Below are 18,781 nucleotides of genomic sequence, written 5' to 3'. Positions count from 1 at the left end.
AAGTCCCTGGTGGACAACGTCGCCTGCACCATCTGCCCAGCTGGGAAGTTTGCGGATGGAGGAGCGACGATCTGCAGTAACTGCCCGCCTAACGCGCAGAGCAAGGAAGGGAGCTCAAGGAAGGGATGTATCTGCAACTCGGGCTACGGTCTTGCTCCTGACAGGACCTGCCAGCTGTGCGGGTCAGGGAAGTTCTCGCAAGGAGGCGTCTGCGTGGACTGCCCTGCAGGAACCTTCAACGGCCTCAGCGGCCAGTCGTCCTGCTCGCCCTGTCCCTCGACTTCCATGTCTCCTCCGGGCAGCCGATTCATCTCCAGCTGCTCCTGTCCTCCCGGATCCTCGGGCCCCAGGACTGCTTGCCAACCCTGCGCAGCCGGCAGCTTCAGCAACACTTCAGGACTGTTGGACTGCTACACATGCATGCTGGCCTCCCAGTGCCCGGTCGGGAACTGGAAGCCTGTCTGCGAGGCTGGAGCCAAGGAGGACACAACTTGCAGGCCCTGCTCTACAGACTATCTCCCGGCGAACAGCGTGTATGTGACTGCAGGAGGCTACACCGATGGTACATGCCAGTACAAGTGCAAGGCCGGATACACTGAGAACTGTCAGACGAGGACCTGTCAGGTCTGCTTGCCAGAAGTGGAGTACTACAACAGCACCGGCGCCTGCCTTGCCTGCCCCGTCGGCGCCTCCTGCGACGGCATCTACATGTATCCTCTGGTGTCAGGGTCTGTGTGGGAGTGGGAGAACGGCGTCTTGCGCATCCAACAGTGTCCCGCAGGCTACATCCTCATCCGCAACAAAGATACCAGCCAACTTGACGAGTGCGTCGTCTGCCCCCGCTCCTACTACAGCCCCGTCCCCGCAAGCTACCGCGAGCAGGTCCAGGTGGCCACCTCGGCAAACGACGTGCTGTCCAAGTGCATTCAGTGTCAGTCAGAGAAGGTCGAATGCCCTGGCGGCAGCGCCTTCATCGCTCGCCCGGGCTTCTGGACCCTCGACTCCAAACGCAGCAGGAGGGTGATGGGGAATGCGTCTCTTAACATCCCTATCTACCGCTGCTCTCCCAACGCCTGCCAGGTTGGCAACAACTGCACCAAGGGACGCACAGGCGTCTTGTGCGCCCTGTGTGCTCCAGGATACTTCTTTGCCGGCTCTTCCTACGGTGAGGATGAGACGGGAGGAGGAGGAGGAGGAGGAGGAGGAGGAGGAGGAGGAGGAGGAGGAGGAGGAGGAGGAGGAGGAGGAGGAGGATTCTGACATCATCACCCCAGGAGCTGAGTGCAAGCCATGTCATGGGAACTTTAATAACCTCAAGAACTTGGGGCAGGCGATCTTCATCCTCGTCTTGATCATCATCTGGTACATCCTCATCATCCGCCCGCTCCTGGGACTCTCAAAGCCGGAGAAACGCGAGTCACAGGAAGTCACTCCCCTCACTCGCATCATCTACAAGCTCAAGAGGATGTGGGAGTACCTCAGGTTGTTGATCAGTTTCCTCCAGGTCCCGCTGCCTCTACTCCTCTCCTCCCTCCTGACGTCTTGCTCTCAAGGTCACCTCCTCCTTTGCAAACTCCTACACCGTTCCATGGCCGGACCGGATCCAAAGTTCCTTCCGAATTGCCGCAGCGTTCAAGTGAGTCCTCAGAGGAGGAAGAAGGCGTCTCTAACTTTCATCTTCTAGATTCGATCTCTTCGCATTCTCAGGGATGCACTGCCTGCTGGCCGGCATGAACTACTACGACAAGATCAACATCTACGGCCTCAGTCCCATCATCATTGGGGTCTGCATGCTCCTTCCGCTGCTCTTCTTGAAGAAAGTCACCCCTGCCGGCATCGTGGCCGATAAGTTCCAGCCGCTCTGCGTGTTCAAGATCAACCTACAGTGGGTCCTGAAGCTGATCACCTGCTCGGGAGGGAGGGACGCGAGCTCGATGGAGGAGGGAGCTCGGGTTGACCTGGTGAACAGAAGTCCTCAGATGACTGCGCAGGAGCTGGAGCAGCAGGTGGAGAAGGTCAACCAGTATAACGCGCATGTGAAGGAGAGAGTTTGGTTCTGGCTGCTCTTCTGGTAAGCCATGATGACCGTGTATCTTTCAAACACTCACGCTCTCTCCTCTCTCCTCTCCTCCCTCCTCTCCTCCATCCTCCCTCCTCCCTCCTCTTCTTCTGTCTCCTCCAGGTGTTTCTTGGTCTATCCTCTCCTGGCCATCTTTGCATCTTCAGGGTTTGTGTGCAAGGACGTTGGGGGAGTGAAGTATCTCCTCATGGACTTTGACATCCCCTGCCCGACCTCAGACCCTCATCGCGCCGTCTTCTGGCGCGTCATCCTCCTTTTCCTTGCCTACCCCATCGGACTTCCTTTATTCTTCATGTGGACCCTCTGGCGCCACGAGGTCCCGAGACTGGCCAAGGTCAAGAAAGACAACATGCTGTTCATAGAGGTGCTCAAGGAGTTCAAGACAAGGGCGGAGCAGGACGATCAGAGCAAGGAGCTGACCGTCAAGATCGGAGACTTGCTCTTCGAAGAGCACGGCCATCGCACCCGTCTCCTCATCACTGACAACTTGGTTCCCAGCCAGCTGGAGGCCATCCTCCAATACGAGTGAGGACGAAACGTTTCCTCCTCTCCTCCCTCACCCTTCTCTCCGCAGGTGGTGGCACGACAGCCCGGTGGAGAGCGAAGGACAGGACTTCCTGCGACTGGTGAGCTGCTGTCTGGGGGTGCGGGGAACGGGACTGATGGTATGATGTCGTAGAAATGGTTGCGGAAGGAGTCAGACCCCGAGGCGTCAGAGCCAACTTTCATCAAGGCGAGGAAGGCAGTGAAGGATGTGACGATCGCGGGGCTGACGAGATGGCGGACGGAAGTATCCATGAGGCTGAAGAAGCTGGAGAGGAAGCAGGGGTACCATGAGAACGAGAAGGCTCTGCTCATCAAGAGAATCAAGTGGTGCTCCGGTGCCATATCCTGGATCAAAGGATGTCCGGATTTCGCCTTCAACGATCGTCTGCCACACGGATATGATGGGCAAGACCTGAACAAGTGCATCCTGTTCATCAACAACGAACTCTTCGACGAAGCAAGGCTCCTCCTCCTCAAGGGTCAGGAGGTTATAGGCCGATGGAAGAAACAAGTGGAAGAGCAGAACATGGCACTGAATTCGTCCAAGAAAGACATTGGGTTCGAGGACGAGGACGAAGAAGATCCTACCTACTGCTGCTACTTCTCGATGAGCTGCGAGAAGATCCCTCTGGAAGGAAGTTTTGTCGGCAAGATGTTCAACCGTGACACAAGCTCGATCATTTTGAGGGCGACCAAGAATGTGGCAGTGGCAGAGCAGCAACTCAACCTCATCAGCCTGTACCTTCGCATCCAGGAGTCTCTGTGGGTGCGGCACATTTGCGAGAGGCTGGACAACGAGAGAGAGGAGGAGCTGATGGACATGCAGGAAGCTGCAGATGACTCATGTGAAGTGGATGACATGGCAGAGCAGGAAGATTTCGATCCCATCCAGATCGCTGTTGACAACCTGAACGACATCCCAGACGACATCATGAACGTGGAGGAGGACGGAGGACAAGATGGCGAGGGCATCATCGACACGTCAGAGATCCAGGAAGGCTTCCTCCGGCAGAGCTGGCTCCGGTACTTCATGGCCCGCGGCCCGACGGGCTTCAAGGCGCTCGTCTACGACTGGGTTCTCCTGCCCGGATGGAGGAGAAGCTATCCCGGAGGACCGGCCCGTCTCTTCGAGTGGATCGAGCGCGAGAAGGAGTGGACTCAGGCCGCCGAGGAGGAGAGGTCGCAGAGGAAGCAAAACCTGCTGATCGCTGCTCGCGCCTACTACGGGAAGAGGAAAGAGCTATCGAAGTTCCCCATGCCCCTGGAGGAGCTTGTTATCAGGCTGCAGGAGATCCGGTTGAAGGAGGCTGTGCTGCTCTTGGGCAAGCAGCTGCTGCACCAGGGGAAGATCGCCGTCCCTCCTTGCCGATGGATGACGCAGGATGAGCTGATTGAGAAGAAGAGCAAGATGAAGATCAAGGCTATTAAGCTCTCGTCCACAGCGTCTGTGGCCTCGGAGGAGGTGGAGGAGGAGGAAGAGGAGGTGGACGAAGACGATCTGGTCAATGTCGAGAAGGTTGCTGTGCATCAGGCAGGTTTTATCTTCCAGGCCTACAAGGTGACAAGGCGTCGGGTCAACTTCTTGCAACTGACATGACTTCAGGTTGACTTCTGGTACTTTGAGATCGTCGACATGATGCGAAAGTGAGTCAAGTCACCGATGCAGTGTCGCTCCTCACTCACGAATCCTGCCCTCCAGGTTCCTCATGATGGGCATCGTAAGCTTCATCTACCCCGACTCACCCCAGCAGGTGGCGGCAGGTTGTGTGGTGGCCTTCTGGTCCCTCATGCTCGCCATCTACCTCCGCCCCTTCATCAACCGTCGCCTCAACACCCTCTACCAGCTTTCGCTGCTCACACAAACGATGACGCTCTTCTGTAACGATCTCTTGTTTCCTTGTGGTTGACGTCTGACACTTGATGCAGATGGAATCATCCTTCACGTGCAGAGGTATTCCTTCCATCTCTTCATCTCCCTTTCTTGATTGTCTTCTTGCAGCATGCAGAATCGTCTGAACGAGCCTATCACTGGCGAGACCGAAGAGACAACCATGTCTGCCATCATCATCGTCGTCAACCTCCTCATCCTCATTCTCCCCGTCGTCTTGTGGGTAGCGCAAGAAGATGTCATCAAACGTGTCTGGCGATTCTTTATCACCAAGACCTCACTCCGTACCCTCCTCTCAGCAATGGTGATTGTACATGACCCTGCAACGCTCCCTCTCACTTGTTCGCTCCGCAGGAATCAAGGAGGGGAGAAAAGAGGATCAATAGCGCCATGCAGAACTACGCGCTCTACCCTGCTCGCATCTGGGAAGAACAAATTGCTGAGGTGATGGAGGAGAGCGAGTCGGAACCAGAGCTCGAGTCACAGGCTGAATGCCTCCCGCCACACTCCGTCGGAGATGTGCCGCCGGTCCAAGAGGAGAAGGAGGAAAGTTCTCCTCGCGAGACACCCCTCTCTTTTCAGGGCCTTTCAGTTGAGGGCGAGGAGCCGCAGCAGGTACAGCAGCCGAGCACGTCCTTCTTGCAGGAGGAGCCGGAGCAGGAGCAGGGAGGCGGAGCTCAACCAACTTTGGCCAGCAGAGGCTCTGCTCGTCAAGTGGGCTCTTACAGGATTGTCCTCCCTGAAGTAGACGGGGGGTATATAGAGCCGCAGCAACAGGAGGAGGGCAGGACAGAGCAGGTGAGGGGGCACAGGAGGAGGTCTTCTGGGACCAGATCTCGCCGTCCTCCCGTGGAGGAAGCACAAGAACCGCAGCAGGAGGGCAGCGAAGAACCTCAGCAAGGCGCTAGAGAGCAAGAGGAGCAGCAGCAGGCCGAGGTGGCCGGCACAGATCCAGCCATGAAGCCCAAGAGAAGGTCTTCTCGTGGGCTAAGGTCTCCCCGTCCTCTCGTAGAGGCAGCAAAAGAGGAGCAAGGGAGAGTAGCCCAGCAAGTCGCGCTTGAGGAAGCGGAGGGAACTCGGGAAAGAACAAGGCGGGGCCCAAGGGAAGGAACACCTGTAGGTGATGTGCAGCGAGAGTGGCCCAGGATGATGAGTACAACACCTCCGCTCGGGGAGGAGCCGAGGGGCTAAATACTCTGCTAAATACCATAATGAACTGTTTGACTGCCTCCAAATTCCCTTCAATGTCTTCTCTCAATCCGATCCAAACATCTCCCCGACTTTGAGTCACTTGAGTTAAAAATCAGTACGAGGACAATCAGGAGAGTCGAGACAGCCGCATGGTCCTGCCGACTGGCACTGACACTGACTCGCCGCGGCGGCCGGCCCCCGGGCCCCCGGGCCGGCCGGGCAGGACTACAACTCAACCGTAACAATGATTATCCGTTATTTCCGTTTTCAGAGGCGAAGAGGCAATGGTTCGTCGTGGGGGGAGAGCGGCGAGTGTCGCGGCTGTGGCAGGGGCGATGGCAGGGATAATGCTTGTGATCTTCGTGCTTGAGGATGGAGGGATGGGAACGCAACTAGAGCAGCTGAACGGAGGTCCCTTCGGTCCTGACGATGACAAGCAAGCTTCGGTAAAGCTCCACTTCTTGCTTGCCTGCAGCTTACAGGTTGAGATCGCAGATACTCAGAGCTCAAAATGTGTTGGCCCAGGCAGCAGTGGATAGCTTCCCATCAACAGGGCAGGAAGGGTTTCAAGATCCCCTCTCGTACGTGTCTCTTCTTTGACTGTTTCCGTGCAATCAAGTTTGGTTATGTGCTTTTTTGCAGATTCCATACGGAGGTGGATGGGCACAGCTTAGCAGCAGAGAAGGACCTTGATGAGGACTCCAAGTTTGAAGACCAGCACACTAAAAAAGAAATCAGCGACCTGGAGGAATCAAATGATGACGCTGAGAGATATGCAAATATGATTGCTACCGTGGAAGACGCAAAGAATGATCAGGACATGGCGGAGCGATCTGGAAGGTGCCTTGCAAGCTCCAAACTATAAGGCAACTTATTCCTTCTAGGTGGGAAGCGCATCGTCAATCGCTTCAGGATGAAGTGGACTACGAAGACAAGTTGGCAAACCAGCGCGATGACGAGGGAGACTTGTTAAAGGAGGATATCAAGCGGAGCACTGCATATGTTGGTGAGCAGCAGCTTCACAGTAGCTTGAATCATCGGCTTACTTGATCCTTCTCAAGATGAGATCGGGCAAAGGGAAGATGGGGAGAACCGGGCTGAAGAGGCGAGAAACACACATAACCTAGAAACAAGTCAGTCTGAACTTGCAGGTATGTCTTCATGATATAGTTGAAGTATGTTGATCTCTGCTACAGCTGCCATCGTTGGAGAATCAGATCCTCTTGCCCCATCAGCTGATGAAACTGCCTTGTTGAGGCAGAATGACATCGTAAGTCGTTGGTATTGAATATGGTTACCCCAAGGTGGTAATGTTTGTTTCAGAGCACTGCTTGTGTGGATGGAATGCTGTATGAAAGTGGCAAATGTCCTTAGCTCGAACATGTTACATTTTACATAGTATTGTACAACAAGTATTCAAACATCGACTAAGCCCAAAGGTCTCTCACGATTAAGATCGTGAACAGGTTGGCAAGTGTCAGAGACAGGGTCCTTCTCTCGAAGTTTGCTAGCAACCATTCCACCGATAGCAGCCATGTCCCTGTCAGACAGTCCCTGACCTATCGGCAACCGAATGAGGTGGGCCATATGAACAACATGAATGCAAGCGCTTTACCTGATCGCACCCAGTATGTTCCACAGCAGGACGAAGAACTCTCCTCTTGAAACGATTCATCACTGTCCAGTTGCTCATGATCGTCGTCCACAAGCAGCACGTCACTAGCCTGATATGACATAGTGAGATAGTTTCGTCCCAGGTGTGGAAATCGTTCACCTTCAGTCCCATGCTGTCGGCAATTTGGAGGGCACATTGAGCCTTGGTTGCACACCTGTAATGCTCAAGTCAGATTTTCCAGTTGCGAGGGATGATTTTTTTGCATCACCTTTTCAAACGAAGCTCATCACAGCCGTAGATCATCGTTGAAGGGAAAATATGGTCAAGTCCAACCGCTCTCTGTAGGAACCAGGTAAGTGTTTCTTCCAAGTACCACAGTAAAAGAGTACCAAAGACTCCATGATCTCTTCTTTATGCCCCAATGAAAGGATATGCAAGATGGCACCGGAAGATGAAAGTCCAGAAAGGAATCTTTCTAGTCTTTTCACTCTTTGTATTCCCCCAAATGCCCTTGTAACGTCAACACCTGACCAAGAATTAGAATAATGCGATGACTTTCATACAAAAATACCTGATAATCCCTTGCGAGACGCCTTCATCAGGTCATGAATGTGGTCGGCAGATAAAGTTTTGTCGAAGTCGAAAAATATGGCTGCTCGTCTGGTGGAAAGGAATACTTCATTTCGAAATCCCTCGTATATCTCGCCATCGACGGTGTGTGATTCAATTTTAATTTGATCTGTGCCAGGTATCTGTTCTGTATCACTGCCAAACAAATTTCTACGAGAAATGCTACTGCAATCGAATTTCTTCGTGACGAATGTGCTAGTTTCGCAAATTCCTTGTTCCGGCTTGAGATTGAGTTTCTCCCAATACTTGTTCTTTTCCAGGAGTTTTAGGTATTGTACATGTGAATTTATGTGAGTGTAACCAGAAATTCTCGATCGTTTGCTTATTCTTGCTGCATTTCTCGTCGTCACGTGACATTCAACATGACTTGAAGTCACCAGGTCATTCATCATGTTAGCGGTACAAGAAGAGAGCAAGCATGATGTTAAGATTGGCAATAAGACAACGATGTTTCTGTTATGCAGGAATCCCTGCAACCTCCATTGATTTAGAGCCTTCTGAAAAGTCCTTCTCGCATGAGAGGATACATGACTGCATACTTCAGCAACGTGCAAACAAGAAATGTCTCTGTTCCGTTTGCATGTTGAAGATGAAGCCTCGACATCTTCTCGATGTAGACCTGTCTCTCTTATGCTTGACACTGTCTCGATTGTATCCTCTTGAATGGAGAAGCACGAGGAAGGCGATCGGCCTCTATGCTGCATCTCCAACAACGGCAGTGAAATTGAATCCCGACACGCCTTTTTGAATTCCAGGATAACTCAACTGAATCCCGTACTAAAGTTTTTACTCAATGCATTGTGCATTTTCATGCTGGGGGGGGGCGGCCGCCGGCCCCGGCGCCCGGCCCGGGCTCCGAGCATTGAAAGGCTCGGAAGTCCGGGCCGACCCCGGCGGCTTTCAAACCGTAGGCTAGTAGGACCCGGCGTGGCATGTTTACTCAAGGTTAAGTCAAAAATGAGTACGAGGACAAACCGTTGAACAGGAGTTCGCCGGCCCGCGGCAGGCCGGGCTGACTCTCAGTCAGTCGACGCCGGGCAAGTTCAACTCCGATCCGAGAGGCCACTCGAAGTTTCAGTCATCACTACTGCAAGTACTAGGCCGGTAGCAGCGGCGGCAGTACCATAGTACCGGTGGATCGGAGGCAAATCTGATTGAGGCGGTCCGGCAGATGGTACGAGGAGACGGAAAGGCAGTACCGGAACTTTGTACTGCCACTGGTACCGCCGGTACTGCCCTACATAGCCAGGCTAGGGTACATCCTCTCCCCGGAAAAGGCGAGCCATGGCGTCGATGGAGTCGCCGCGGAGGACGTCGGCGATGTCAACCCCGATCAAGAATGGAGTGAAGCAGGTGCAGATCGATGTTCAGCCCTCCTCGCCGACCAGGCGCTCTAGAACCGCTATCTCAGTGCCGAACATGAGCAACACATCCGGAATGGCGGGTATAGGAATCACATTCGAGAAGGTGCAATGGGATGGAGCGACATGGCCAACGGTACAGAGAGGAGAGGAGGATATGGAGGAGGCGAAGGGGAAGCAGATGAAGGTTGTAAGTATGTGTAGGTCACTGAGATCTTTCCGAACGGACCTGCCGAGAGATGTGGCAATGTGTTTCTGAACGACATCTTGATGTTTGCGGATGGTTACAACTGCAGGTGTGTGCATGGGGTCGTTGGACAAGCATCTCACCATCAATGCAGAAATTTAGATCTGAGGGCACTTCGAGACATCTTGATAAGAAGAAATGAATCTCCGGTGGAACTTGTTTTGAGATCAAACGATGGGCAACAAAGTAAGTCAGCTGTTCACAAGAGGACGAGGGTCTGAACTGCAAGCAGGAACTGTTGTGATAAGAAGAGAGTCAATGGAAAGCTGGAGCCCGAGAAAAGAGAGTCAGCAATTCTTGAAGCAGAAGACCTTCAATAGTCCGATCAGTGAAAACCATCAGAGGTCAAACGACCTTGATATCTTGCATTCTAAGGTAAATCTTTACCTCAGCTCGTGTTTGGGTCTCAAAGTCAAGGTGACTGTACAATGATGTTGCAGATTATCTCTCTCGAGAAGACAATTGATAATTTGAAATCAGAAAAGATGGAAGAAGAAAACAGACGCAAGAATGCAGAGCTCAAAGCTTCAATCTACGACCAAGAGAAAAAGTTCTACGATGACAGCTTTGATAGTCTGCTCAAGAAGCTCTCGGACATTGCCCATCACTTTAAGTTGGCGGTAAAGGAATATTGGATGAGAGAGAATCGTCACGACCTGAATCTTAGGAGCAAATGGCAAGAGAGATGACGGAGAGAGCAAACCTCGCCGACAAAGTGAAGATTAACGCGGAAGAAATGTGTCAACTTGCTGAAGAAAGAGAGATCATGACGCGTAATATGGTAGTTTATGCTCAAAACTCTGCAAATTTCTGTTGATGATGGAACAGCTGATGAAAGAAATGGACAAAAGAAAGGAAACAGAGAGCATCTTGAGGGAGAAGGTAGGTGGGCGCTAGTCAACACCTTGTACCGATGAGATCGATCGCGCAGAACGAGGTCATCAAGAAGCTAGAGGGGGATCTTGAAACGAAACAACGAGTAGAAGATGAGATAGAAAGGTATCGCATTCACACTCCTCCTGATGATTGAGATAGATTTAGCTTGCAGAAGGATCTGCACGACCTCCAAGACATCATCCATCAGAAGGACAGCTCGCTCCACGAACATGCATGCCTCGTGAAAGAGGTTGATAGGGTGAACTCTCTCACGTGCTCTTGGTTGCTGTGGTGTGATCAAAACTTTCAGCTCAAGGCCAAGCTGGAAGAAGAACAGCGTCTGTATGCTATGGAGATGGATGAGGTGCGAGAGGAAAACCAGGCTTACAAGCAGCAGGTGACTTTCCTGTTGGTATTGCTGCCTTCTGAACCTTTGGAAGATCTTGCGGTTGGAATCAAAGCTCAAGACAACGAGCTCTATCGCGGGAGAGAGTGCTTTGCGGGAACAAGGCATGAACCAGAAGTTTAACGAGCTCAAGGAACAATTGATTCGCTCCAGTATCCAAACTACAGATCTGACAAGCTTGTTGAGTCAAGAGGCCAAGTTCATTGTTAGCGCTGAGCAGATGGTTCAAGAACTTACTGCTTCAGAGAACTCTCTCGTCGCGGCAGCAACAGATCTGTGTTCCAAGCATACAGCATTGTTGAAAGCGAATAAGAATTTGAAGGCAGAATTCGAGTTGGAACGGAAAACTGCCGCCAACAAGCTGAAAATGGCTGAGACGCAGATGAAGGAGTTAAGAGAAGAGATGGAAAACCAGAGTGAAAAGCGAGAAGAAGAGCTGAAGAATATGAGGCAGAGGCTTCAAGAGATGGTGAGAAACAACAGCAGGCTTCAGACATGCATGGAGGAGGAGGAGGCCAAGTGCGCCAAGTTAGTTTCAGACCTCAAGTATCGGACAGAAGAGGCTGCTGCACTCAAGAGAGAAAAGGAAGATGTGACTGCGACTCTCAAGAGTTTGGATGAAAAGCTCATTGCAACAGAATTACAAAGAGATGCAGTGAAACAAGAGCTCGAGCAGATCAAGGTGATCAACGGAAGGTTTGAGAAGCAGACAGCAGAACTGCTGGAGATGTCTACAAAAGTGAAAATGGAATCCAAAGAGTCTGAAAGGGAATTGACAACGCTCAAGTCGTTCCATCAGGAAACTTTGGAGAAGTACCACGAGGAGAAATCATTGAACACCGTTTTGAAGAATGAGCTCGATCGAGAGGTATCCTGCTCTTTGAGATATCTTTGAACTCTAACACATGCAAGGTTGCATTGAAGAGCGACTTAGAGAGGAAGCTCCAAAGTCTCAAAGAGGAGCTCGGGAGGACAAGAGACATCTCGAGGGAAAACTCTGAATTCAGACTTGAAATCGGCAGATTGCAAAACAGAAATCAGGAATATTTGAGTCAGATCCGATATCTCCAAGAGATACAAGACAAGTCTGTCCAACTGTCGTCGTTCATGATCACAATGTACGAGACATTCCTGAGCAAACTGTCGGAGAAGGAAGGGAAGGTGATCGCCTCGCTGACAGCAGAGAAGAAGGAGTTGCTTCAGTTGGTGAAGAGAGTTGAAGAGGAAAGAGACGTCCTCAAGGACGAGATAAGGAGAATTAATGCCCTTCCCAACCCCGTGGGAGTTGGTCTGGAGCTGAAAGAAGATATCTTTCACCTAGCTGATGGCAGGCAAGAAAGAAGAGTTACCGTTGAGTCCATGATCCTGGGAATGTCGGCGAGCAATTCAAATGTGATTCAGAAAGGCGACGAGCTCTTGCAGGTCAACGGTCAGAACGTGGATGACCTGCCGTTCCCAGCCATTCGTGAAAGTGTGTGCGGTCAGAGAGGCTCGTTGGTGAGCTTTCGGTTCAGACGATTCCAGGAATCCGCCAACTCCTCGTCACCCTCGAAAGACTTCCAGGTGGTGCTCAAACGAGGGTCGTGGGGAGCTGAACATGCGGTCGTCAGTCCTGAGGCAAGCGTGTGTTTGATCCTTGTCGTTTGTTCTTACTCGCCGCAGGATCAAGATCTACTTGATGTGAGGTCTTGGCCTCGGAAAGATTCAATGAATCTGCAGAAATAGTTGACCATGAAACTGCAGGCCTGCAAACGAGACAATGAAGCTTTGAAAGTTTAATTAAAGAAAGAAATTACATTATTCTTACATCCAGTTATGTTACAACAGCAATTCTTCGTGCAATGTGACTTGCCATATCTCTCAGGGTAGACGTGGGACTTTCGCTCCGAGCCCTTGTAAACATCGACCTCAGGTTTGAAGTCTTTTGAGGAGTCTCATCCGATGCAGCCCTTCCGAAGTCATAGTGAAAAGAGTTTCTTTTCTCTCGCAATGGTCGCAATCTCGTTAGAAACTTGCTCTCTTGTACTCCGGAACCACTCTTGTTTTCGTTTGACTCAAGTTTGAATTCTCCCGGATTCAAAGATTCCAGGATTGAAATGCTCTGAATCGTAGCCCGTCTTGCTCGAATGCGATCTCTCAGTGAACTCCCGGGTACGCGTTGACATATGATGGGGGGATCATGCGATCTCGATAGTAGCGCATCATCGCTCCTGCTACGTTGAAAAATACATCCGTTTGAATCTGCGGCACTCATTCTGTTTCTCCAGATGAGGCTCTTGTCTTGCGCTTGGACCGGGCTTGCTGCCAGAGCCTCGCTCTCGTCTCTGTCTTGGATTGACGATTCTTCCGAAGGGGAGGAGGCATTGGATATGGTGTCATACTCCTTGGGCGAGCTCAAGAGCAGATTGCGATCATGCGCTCTCAACATCTCCGCGATTTCATCGTGCCCATGTGCGAGGGCATAGTCCAACGGTTTCAATCCTTGGTTGTCTTCCACGTTCAAGGCCATTTTGGTAACAAGGTTGTTTCCCAAAAGGAGGTGAATGACGCTCTTTCTTCCAAAGATGGCTGCTCTATGAAGAACAGATTGTCCTTGTCTGTTCCGGAGAGCCATGGATTTGTTGTCCAGATGTACAAGCTTAGTGAGATCTCCTACTTCTGCTGCACGAAAGATTTCCTTATCTTGGATCAGATGTTTTGTTGTGTTCTGTTCTAAAAATTCTCTTGGCCTGAATTTATGCTCTCGAAATCTGAACGTTTCCGTATAATCTTCAGGCTTCATGATTCCAAGAAACGATGAGATCCTCCCAAGTTCCTCGGACCAAAGGGGAAGTATTGTCAGATGATTCAGAAATGCCTTGCCATCCCGCTTGTAATTGACTACAGATACTTCAACAGGCTTGCGTTGTTCTAATGCTTCCGACAAGAGTCTGATTCGGCTCTGACATGTCTTCCGTCCTTGAAGAATGCTGAGAGACTTTCCCCGTATCTCTTTCAAGGGATATCCAGTGTACTCGCTCCACTTCTTATTCGCATAAATCACCGGGTAAGGCTTGTCAGCGGAAGTTATGACCATAGCATTTTGCGGTGGCAACTTCATGGCCCATTCCTCAGTCCATAACGGTGCGCTGGACGACTCATATGTATCATCTTCTAATGTACACCAGTCCGATATGGTCTGAACCGGCAAGAAGAATTTGGTATCACTCAGCATGTTGTCACTGATCAGTTCACCAAGTTTGCTGTAGCTCTCTTTTGCTATTCTACGTGCCTGCTCTTGTTTTCCTGCTCCTGTTTGTTCGCACTACCTCCTTGGTTATATATTTGGTCAGCAGGGAAGGACGGAAGTAGGGTGGGTGGTCCCTCCGAGGGGTGGGGAAATGGAATACAAGGGGTGTGTTCTAGGCAAACATATGGGTACAAGGGGATACATTTGAAAAGGACTGGCTCGGAGAGGGTGGTGGGGTTTTGAGCACACTCGTCAGCAGGTAGTAACTGGGAGAAGGCCCCTACCCTACGTATGAGGCTTCTGAGAAGGGGTGAGTCTCAGGGCCATGCAAGGAACCACCCAAAAGGGGTTGCAGATGACAAAGTGAATGTGAAAACTGAACTTTTGGAGATTGCTAAACCTGCAAGCGGTAAGTGAAAACGAGTTTGTATGCCTTTACTGACCTTCTGCACTTGAAATCATTCTCTTTCGGTAACTTGTGAAGTCAGACCTTTGTCATCATGTGTCATCAATCTGGCACCACTGCCTCCACATCCCGTCCCCCTCAGCCCGGGAGTTCACTCAACAAAAGCGCCTCTACTAGCCGTCCGATCGGACTTCGGAGCTCAAACTGATCTACATGGAAGTTTAGCCTCCTCCGGCTACTCTGCTGAAAGTGACTGAGCCTAGAGCCATGAGCAGACTTTTGGGTTTAGGACATTCCTTACCTTGTCCTCGTACTGATCTTTAACTTAACTTTGAGTAAAGAGGCCTTACGAATCTCGTCAGCGGCCGCGCGGGGTCGGCAGTGTGGCAGTGCCGGGAGTCACCTGCGGCACCGCCGGGCGGGCCCGGGCCGGGACGGGCACCGGCCGGGGGCCCGACTCTCGGTCAGCGGCTAGAGGTGACTACGGTAGTACTCGGAGCCTTTAGTCCGCACGTGCCGTCTGGATGCCATGCGCGACAACCGCGAGACGGAGGTGAGCGGAAGGGGCTTGTGGAGAAAATCAATGGAGAGAAAAGAGCCAAAGGAGGAAACAATGTGTTGAGCGAGTCTATGAGAGAACTGTCAAACACTCTAATTTTTTACTGATGGCCCTCTTTCCCATTCGTTTCACTTTTCCTTTGTGGATTTCTCTGATTGTTTGCAGCAGGTACTAGCGTTGAATACTTCATTACGACCGAGCAGCGCATCATGATGTATACTAAGCAAAACTTCTTGAATGTGTAATATAGTGTGGAGAATTCTTGTAATACTGTAGATTAAACATCTGAATTGCCAGTTCTGTTCGTTTATTTCACATCTCTACTCAAATAAATGCACCATCCATTCCGCTGACTTGTGGCTGTGTGTCCATTAATCTAGACCTCATCTCTGACGGTGGAGAGAGCACATGCCTCTTTTGCATACTGCAAATGCTGAAACCATCCTCATAGTTAGAGGGGAATTCAAAGAAAGCTATCACTCACCTGAAGGAATTCGTCGTCATACAGCACCCTATTGTGATTATCCACGCTGGCATCGTCTAACAGGGCTAACACTCTCATCTGCTCTCTCTTCACGGTAGGCGATGCCATAAGAGCTGCATGCAGTGACAAGTCGTAAGGAATGATGTGATCTGAACCGCTGTACTCAATCCACTTGAAGCCTTTGACCTTGTGCCAGTTCGACACGCTGTTGAACTCCCATCCAGCAGCATGCAGAAGGGCACGGGCAACCTTTTTGAGCCATCTTGCCTTCCAAGAACTAGGATGGAATCCAAGGTAGTTGGGCGATAAGTGCACAGCAACTTCCACTAATGAAGCGAACGACCTCGAGCTGCATAGCGTCAAGGGCCCTGTCGTGAAGTTTGCGGCAAGCTTTGTTGCGATGGCACCCCCAATGGAGTGCCCAAGAAGAATGACATGACTCGGATCCACTCTCAGCTCCTTCATCACGTACTCCACAAGACTCCATGCGTCCAAATGTGTTCCAACAATAGCAGGAGTGCGCCACAGCCCGTAAAGGTGGCCTGCAAGTTCGTTTCCGTAGAGGCTCGACCACTTTGACCTGCCCACTCCTCTGTAGTTGAACATGACAAAGTTGAATCCGTTCTGAACATAAACTTGGGGAAGATATGGATCCTGAAGCTCGATAGCCTCCGCATTTCCGTTGAACCTGATTATTGTTGGTCCATCAATTCTACAGTTCCATCCACGAAAGTACATGGCATCGAGCAAAACTCCATCTGGTGTCACGATCTGTATCGAAATGCCCCCGAAGCTCTCTAGCCTGGGCCTCAAAATCTCCCGGTACGCATTAGGTTCCGCAATGGAATTTTGCAGCCATTTGGGATAGAATCGGAGCAAAGGGCCCTCGTTGTATATCAAGGGGGCGGGAATGATCGCTAATGAAAGAAGGAAATGAATAAAACTCTGAAACAATCTCCACAGAAATGGTATCCAGATGAAAAAGAATCTATGACGATTCAAGAAACCCCACATCGAAAACTCGCTTGCCGCAGCCGAATGAGGACCTCCGAAGTTGAGATAGAAGGCCATCAGTACAATGTAGATGTCAGTGGATGGCCGTATGATGAACATGATCTGATGCAAGAGACTCGGCCAAGAAGCTCGGAAGTATCTGGGAATCCCCACATTCGTGGAACTCTGAGAACCTGTCGACAACGCTTCTCTGTATCACATGCTTCTCAGAAAGCAACAAGCGCAGGAGAGAACAAGAGACCTCGCCAGCAGCGCCTCGTCCTCTGTGGATTCATCTTCTTTAACTCGGATGCCCTTGCCGTGTGCCGCCAGAGTTCGCTTCTCCTCCAACTCATTTTCTCGTCCTGAAATGTCATGTGAGGGGAACAGACATCTCTTCGTTTCAGAGACCACGGACAGGCGGAGCACCGGAGTTTGTGATTTCGTCCCACTGGAAGCAGGTCACAGGTTTGTCAGGAGACACATTTTTGCAGTCTAGCAACGATTGCCTGAGACGTCGGATTCATAGCCGGCGACTGCTAAGGAAGATCAGAACTCCATGGTGTTGAAGAAGCCAAAGAACCTGCAGCCCTTGTCTCCTTCGGCCAGACATCTCAAGGCTGCACAAACGTCATGCTCCGACCACAACCACCAGGTCTCCTCTCTTGCATGAGCTTCTCGCTCCCGCTGACCACCGAGGACCTCAAGTGCTCATGTCATCCTGTCCACCTCAACCTACTTTGCTGTTCTTGCCTCATCCCCTCGCTCGCTCGCTCCACACCTATCTCCCTCCTTCCTTCCTTCGCGCCTGCCTGCCTGCCTGCCTGCCTGCTCGCCTGCCTGCTCGCCTGCCTGCATTGACCGATTCCCACCTGGGGGTTTCGCCTGCATCAGCCATGTCGACGCGTGGTTCCAGCGCTGAGGCGAGCTTGAGATGAGCAGGCGGACAGCAGGACCGGGAGAGAGCAAATAGAGTAAAGTCAGGCCGTGGGTTGCTACGAGCAATGGAGGACTGGCGCGATGGCGGGACAGATGAAGAGACATCAGGGGAGGGCAAGGGAGATAAGTGGAGGGCAAGGGAGACAAGTGGAAGGGGAGGGAGAAGGGGGAGGGAGGAAGACAAGCAGGAGAGTGAGCCTGGCTAAGTTATGAGGAATGGGAGAGGAGGGAAGGACTTGGGGGGATGCTTCTTCTTCATGGTGAGGAGATGAGCGATAATGAGAATTAGCAGGAGCAGGAGGGAGAGGGAGAAGGTGAGGGAGGTACAGGGACAGGTGGAGTGCAAAAGTGTGGAGATGGTAAGAGGGACATGAGGAAGGGAGGGTCTCGGAGGGAGGGAGGGAGGGAGGGAGGGAGGGAGGGAGGGAGAGCTACCATGTTATTTCAGCCAAGTTTGTGGATTGAAATCGTTTATCTTTCTCTCCGATCTTGTTCTCTCGTCACGATGAAGGAGATGCGTTTGAGGGAATCGCTCGAGACCAATGAGAATCGATGTTGATCGTGCATGGCGACTGACTTGCGTTCAGAGGCTCTCGCTCGACCATGGCGGCATCTACAGGCTACTCCCGAACGAGCACGAGCAGCAAGAGCCTCGAGGTCAAGTGGAAGATGCGAGTTCCTCGGTCTCCTTTCTGCCGGGGATGCGACGGGAACAAGTCGGGGATCCCATGGAAGTGTCTTCCTTGTGTGAAGACGATGGAACTGGCGTACATGGAGGAGCTTCAGAGGCAGGAGGAGCTCAACAACAGCCTGCAGCAGGAGATGCTTGCTATCCGAGTAGGAGAGGTGAGCTTGCGTGACAGAATGCACGACAAGCAGAAGGAGGTGTCGCAACTGAGCATCGAGCTCAACGAAAGCGAATCTCGCTCGCGAATTCAGAGCGAACACGAGCAGGAGGTAAGCTCACCTCAGATTGGCTGCTGCTGACCGCAAGTTCAGCTCGTCAAGTACGTCAAGCTCGGGAAGGAGAAGCATGATAGCATGGTCAGAATTCAGAGTGAAATCCTGAGAGAAAACGCTCGGTTGCATGAAGCAGCTCAATCGGCTAACGAAGAGCTTACAAGAATCAGCCACATTAATCGTGACCTTGAGTACTCCAACCAAAAGATGCGCGAAGAGAACGACAGGCTGCACGGGCAGATCGCTCTTCTCATGGATACGATCAGCTCCCTCCGGTCCCAACTGCGCGACCACTTTCAAGGTTCTGAGCAGAACTCGACGGCGATGAGATCGGAGAGGACAGAGTGGGAACGAATGTTTCGTACCCTGCA

At 51.6% G+C, this 18,781-nt stretch overlaps 8 protein-coding genes across 8 annotated transcripts; 4 read left to right on the top strand and 4 right to left on the bottom strand.

Moving 5' to 3' along the window:
- Window positions 1–5,983: 5,983 nt before the first annotated feature.
- GUITHDRAFT_163467 (hypothetical protein) lies at window positions 5,984–7,082 on the top strand (the record flags this gene model as incomplete). Its single annotated transcript, XM_005831787.1, has 7 exons — window positions 5,984–6,151; window positions 6,201–6,286; window positions 6,348–6,545; window positions 6,590–6,711; window positions 6,767–6,856; window positions 6,902–6,975; window positions 7,029–7,082. Exons 1-7 carry the CDS (start codon window positions 5,990–5,992, stop codon window positions 7,077–7,079), a joined length of 783 nt encoding a protein of 260 aa, XP_005831844.1. The 5' UTR covers window positions 5,984–5,989.
- Window positions 7,083–7,121: 39 nt separating this feature from the next.
- On the bottom strand, window positions 7,122–7,721 carry GUITHDRAFT_109285 (hypothetical protein; the record flags this gene model as incomplete). The annotated part of the gene is made up of 5 exons (XM_005831786.1): window positions 7,122–7,264; window positions 7,321–7,429; window positions 7,480–7,534; window positions 7,589–7,659; window positions 7,710–7,721. 5 exons carry the CDS (start codon window positions 7,719–7,721, stop codon window positions 7,122–7,124), a joined length of 390 nt encoding a protein of 129 aa, XP_005831843.1.
- A 3,042-nt stretch (window positions 7,722–10,763) lies between these two features.
- GUITHDRAFT_152889 (hypothetical protein) lies at window positions 10,764–11,567 on the top strand (the record flags this gene model as incomplete). Its single annotated transcript, XM_005831785.1, has 2 exons — window positions 10,764–10,831; window positions 10,875–11,567. Coding segments are annotated over exons 1-2 (716 nt in total), but the record flags the coding sequence as incomplete, so codon positions are not given.
- A 560-nt stretch (window positions 11,568–12,127) lies between these two features.
- On the top strand, window positions 12,128–12,639 carry GUITHDRAFT_152888 (hypothetical protein; the record flags this gene model as incomplete). Its single annotated transcript, XM_005831784.1, has 2 exons — window positions 12,128–12,457; window positions 12,503–12,639. Coding segments are annotated over 2 exons (393 nt in total), but the record flags the coding sequence as incomplete, so codon positions are not given.
- Window positions 12,640–12,976: 337 nt separating this feature from the next.
- On the bottom strand, window positions 12,977–13,622 carry GUITHDRAFT_109283 (hypothetical protein; the record flags this gene model as incomplete). Its single annotated transcript, XM_005831783.1, has 2 exons — window positions 12,977–13,050; window positions 13,091–13,622. The coding sequence occupies 2 exons, from the start codon at window positions 13,620–13,622 to the stop codon at window positions 12,977–12,979; spliced, it is 606 nt and encodes a 201-aa protein (XP_005831840.1).
- GUITHDRAFT_71867 (hypothetical protein) lies at window positions 13,623–13,916 on the bottom strand (the record flags this gene model as incomplete). The annotated part of the gene is made up of 1 exon (XM_005831782.1): window positions 13,623–13,916. A coding segment is annotated over one exon (294 nt), but the record flags the coding sequence as incomplete, so codon positions are not given.
- Window positions 13,917–15,410: 1,494 nt separating this feature from the next.
- Window positions 15,411–16,631, bottom strand: GUITHDRAFT_139471 (hypothetical protein; the record flags this gene model as incomplete). The annotated part of the gene is made up of 2 exons (XM_005831781.1): window positions 15,411–15,467; window positions 15,519–16,631. 2 exons carry the CDS (start codon window positions 16,629–16,631, stop codon window positions 15,411–15,413), a joined length of 1,170 nt encoding a protein of 389 aa, XP_005831838.1.
- Window positions 16,632–18,053: 1,422 nt separating this feature from the next.
- On the top strand, window positions 18,054–18,718 carry GUITHDRAFT_139470 (hypothetical protein; the record flags this gene model as incomplete). The annotated part of the gene is made up of 3 exons (XM_005831780.1): window positions 18,054–18,407; window positions 18,450–18,685; window positions 18,712–18,718. 3 exons carry the CDS (start codon window positions 18,054–18,056, stop codon window positions 18,716–18,718), a joined length of 597 nt encoding a protein of 198 aa, XP_005831837.1.
- Between the last annotated feature and the right edge of the window lie 63 nt (window positions 18,719–18,781).

This window comes from Guillardia theta (assembly GCF_000315625.1).
Source record: "Guillardia theta CCMP2712 unplaced genomic scaffold GUITHscaffold_38, whole genome shotgun sequence".
NCBI classification, from domain to species: Eukaryota; class Cryptophyceae; order Pyrenomonadales; family Geminigeraceae; genus Guillardia; species Guillardia theta.
This window is presented reverse-complemented; position numbering and strand designations above follow the sequence as displayed.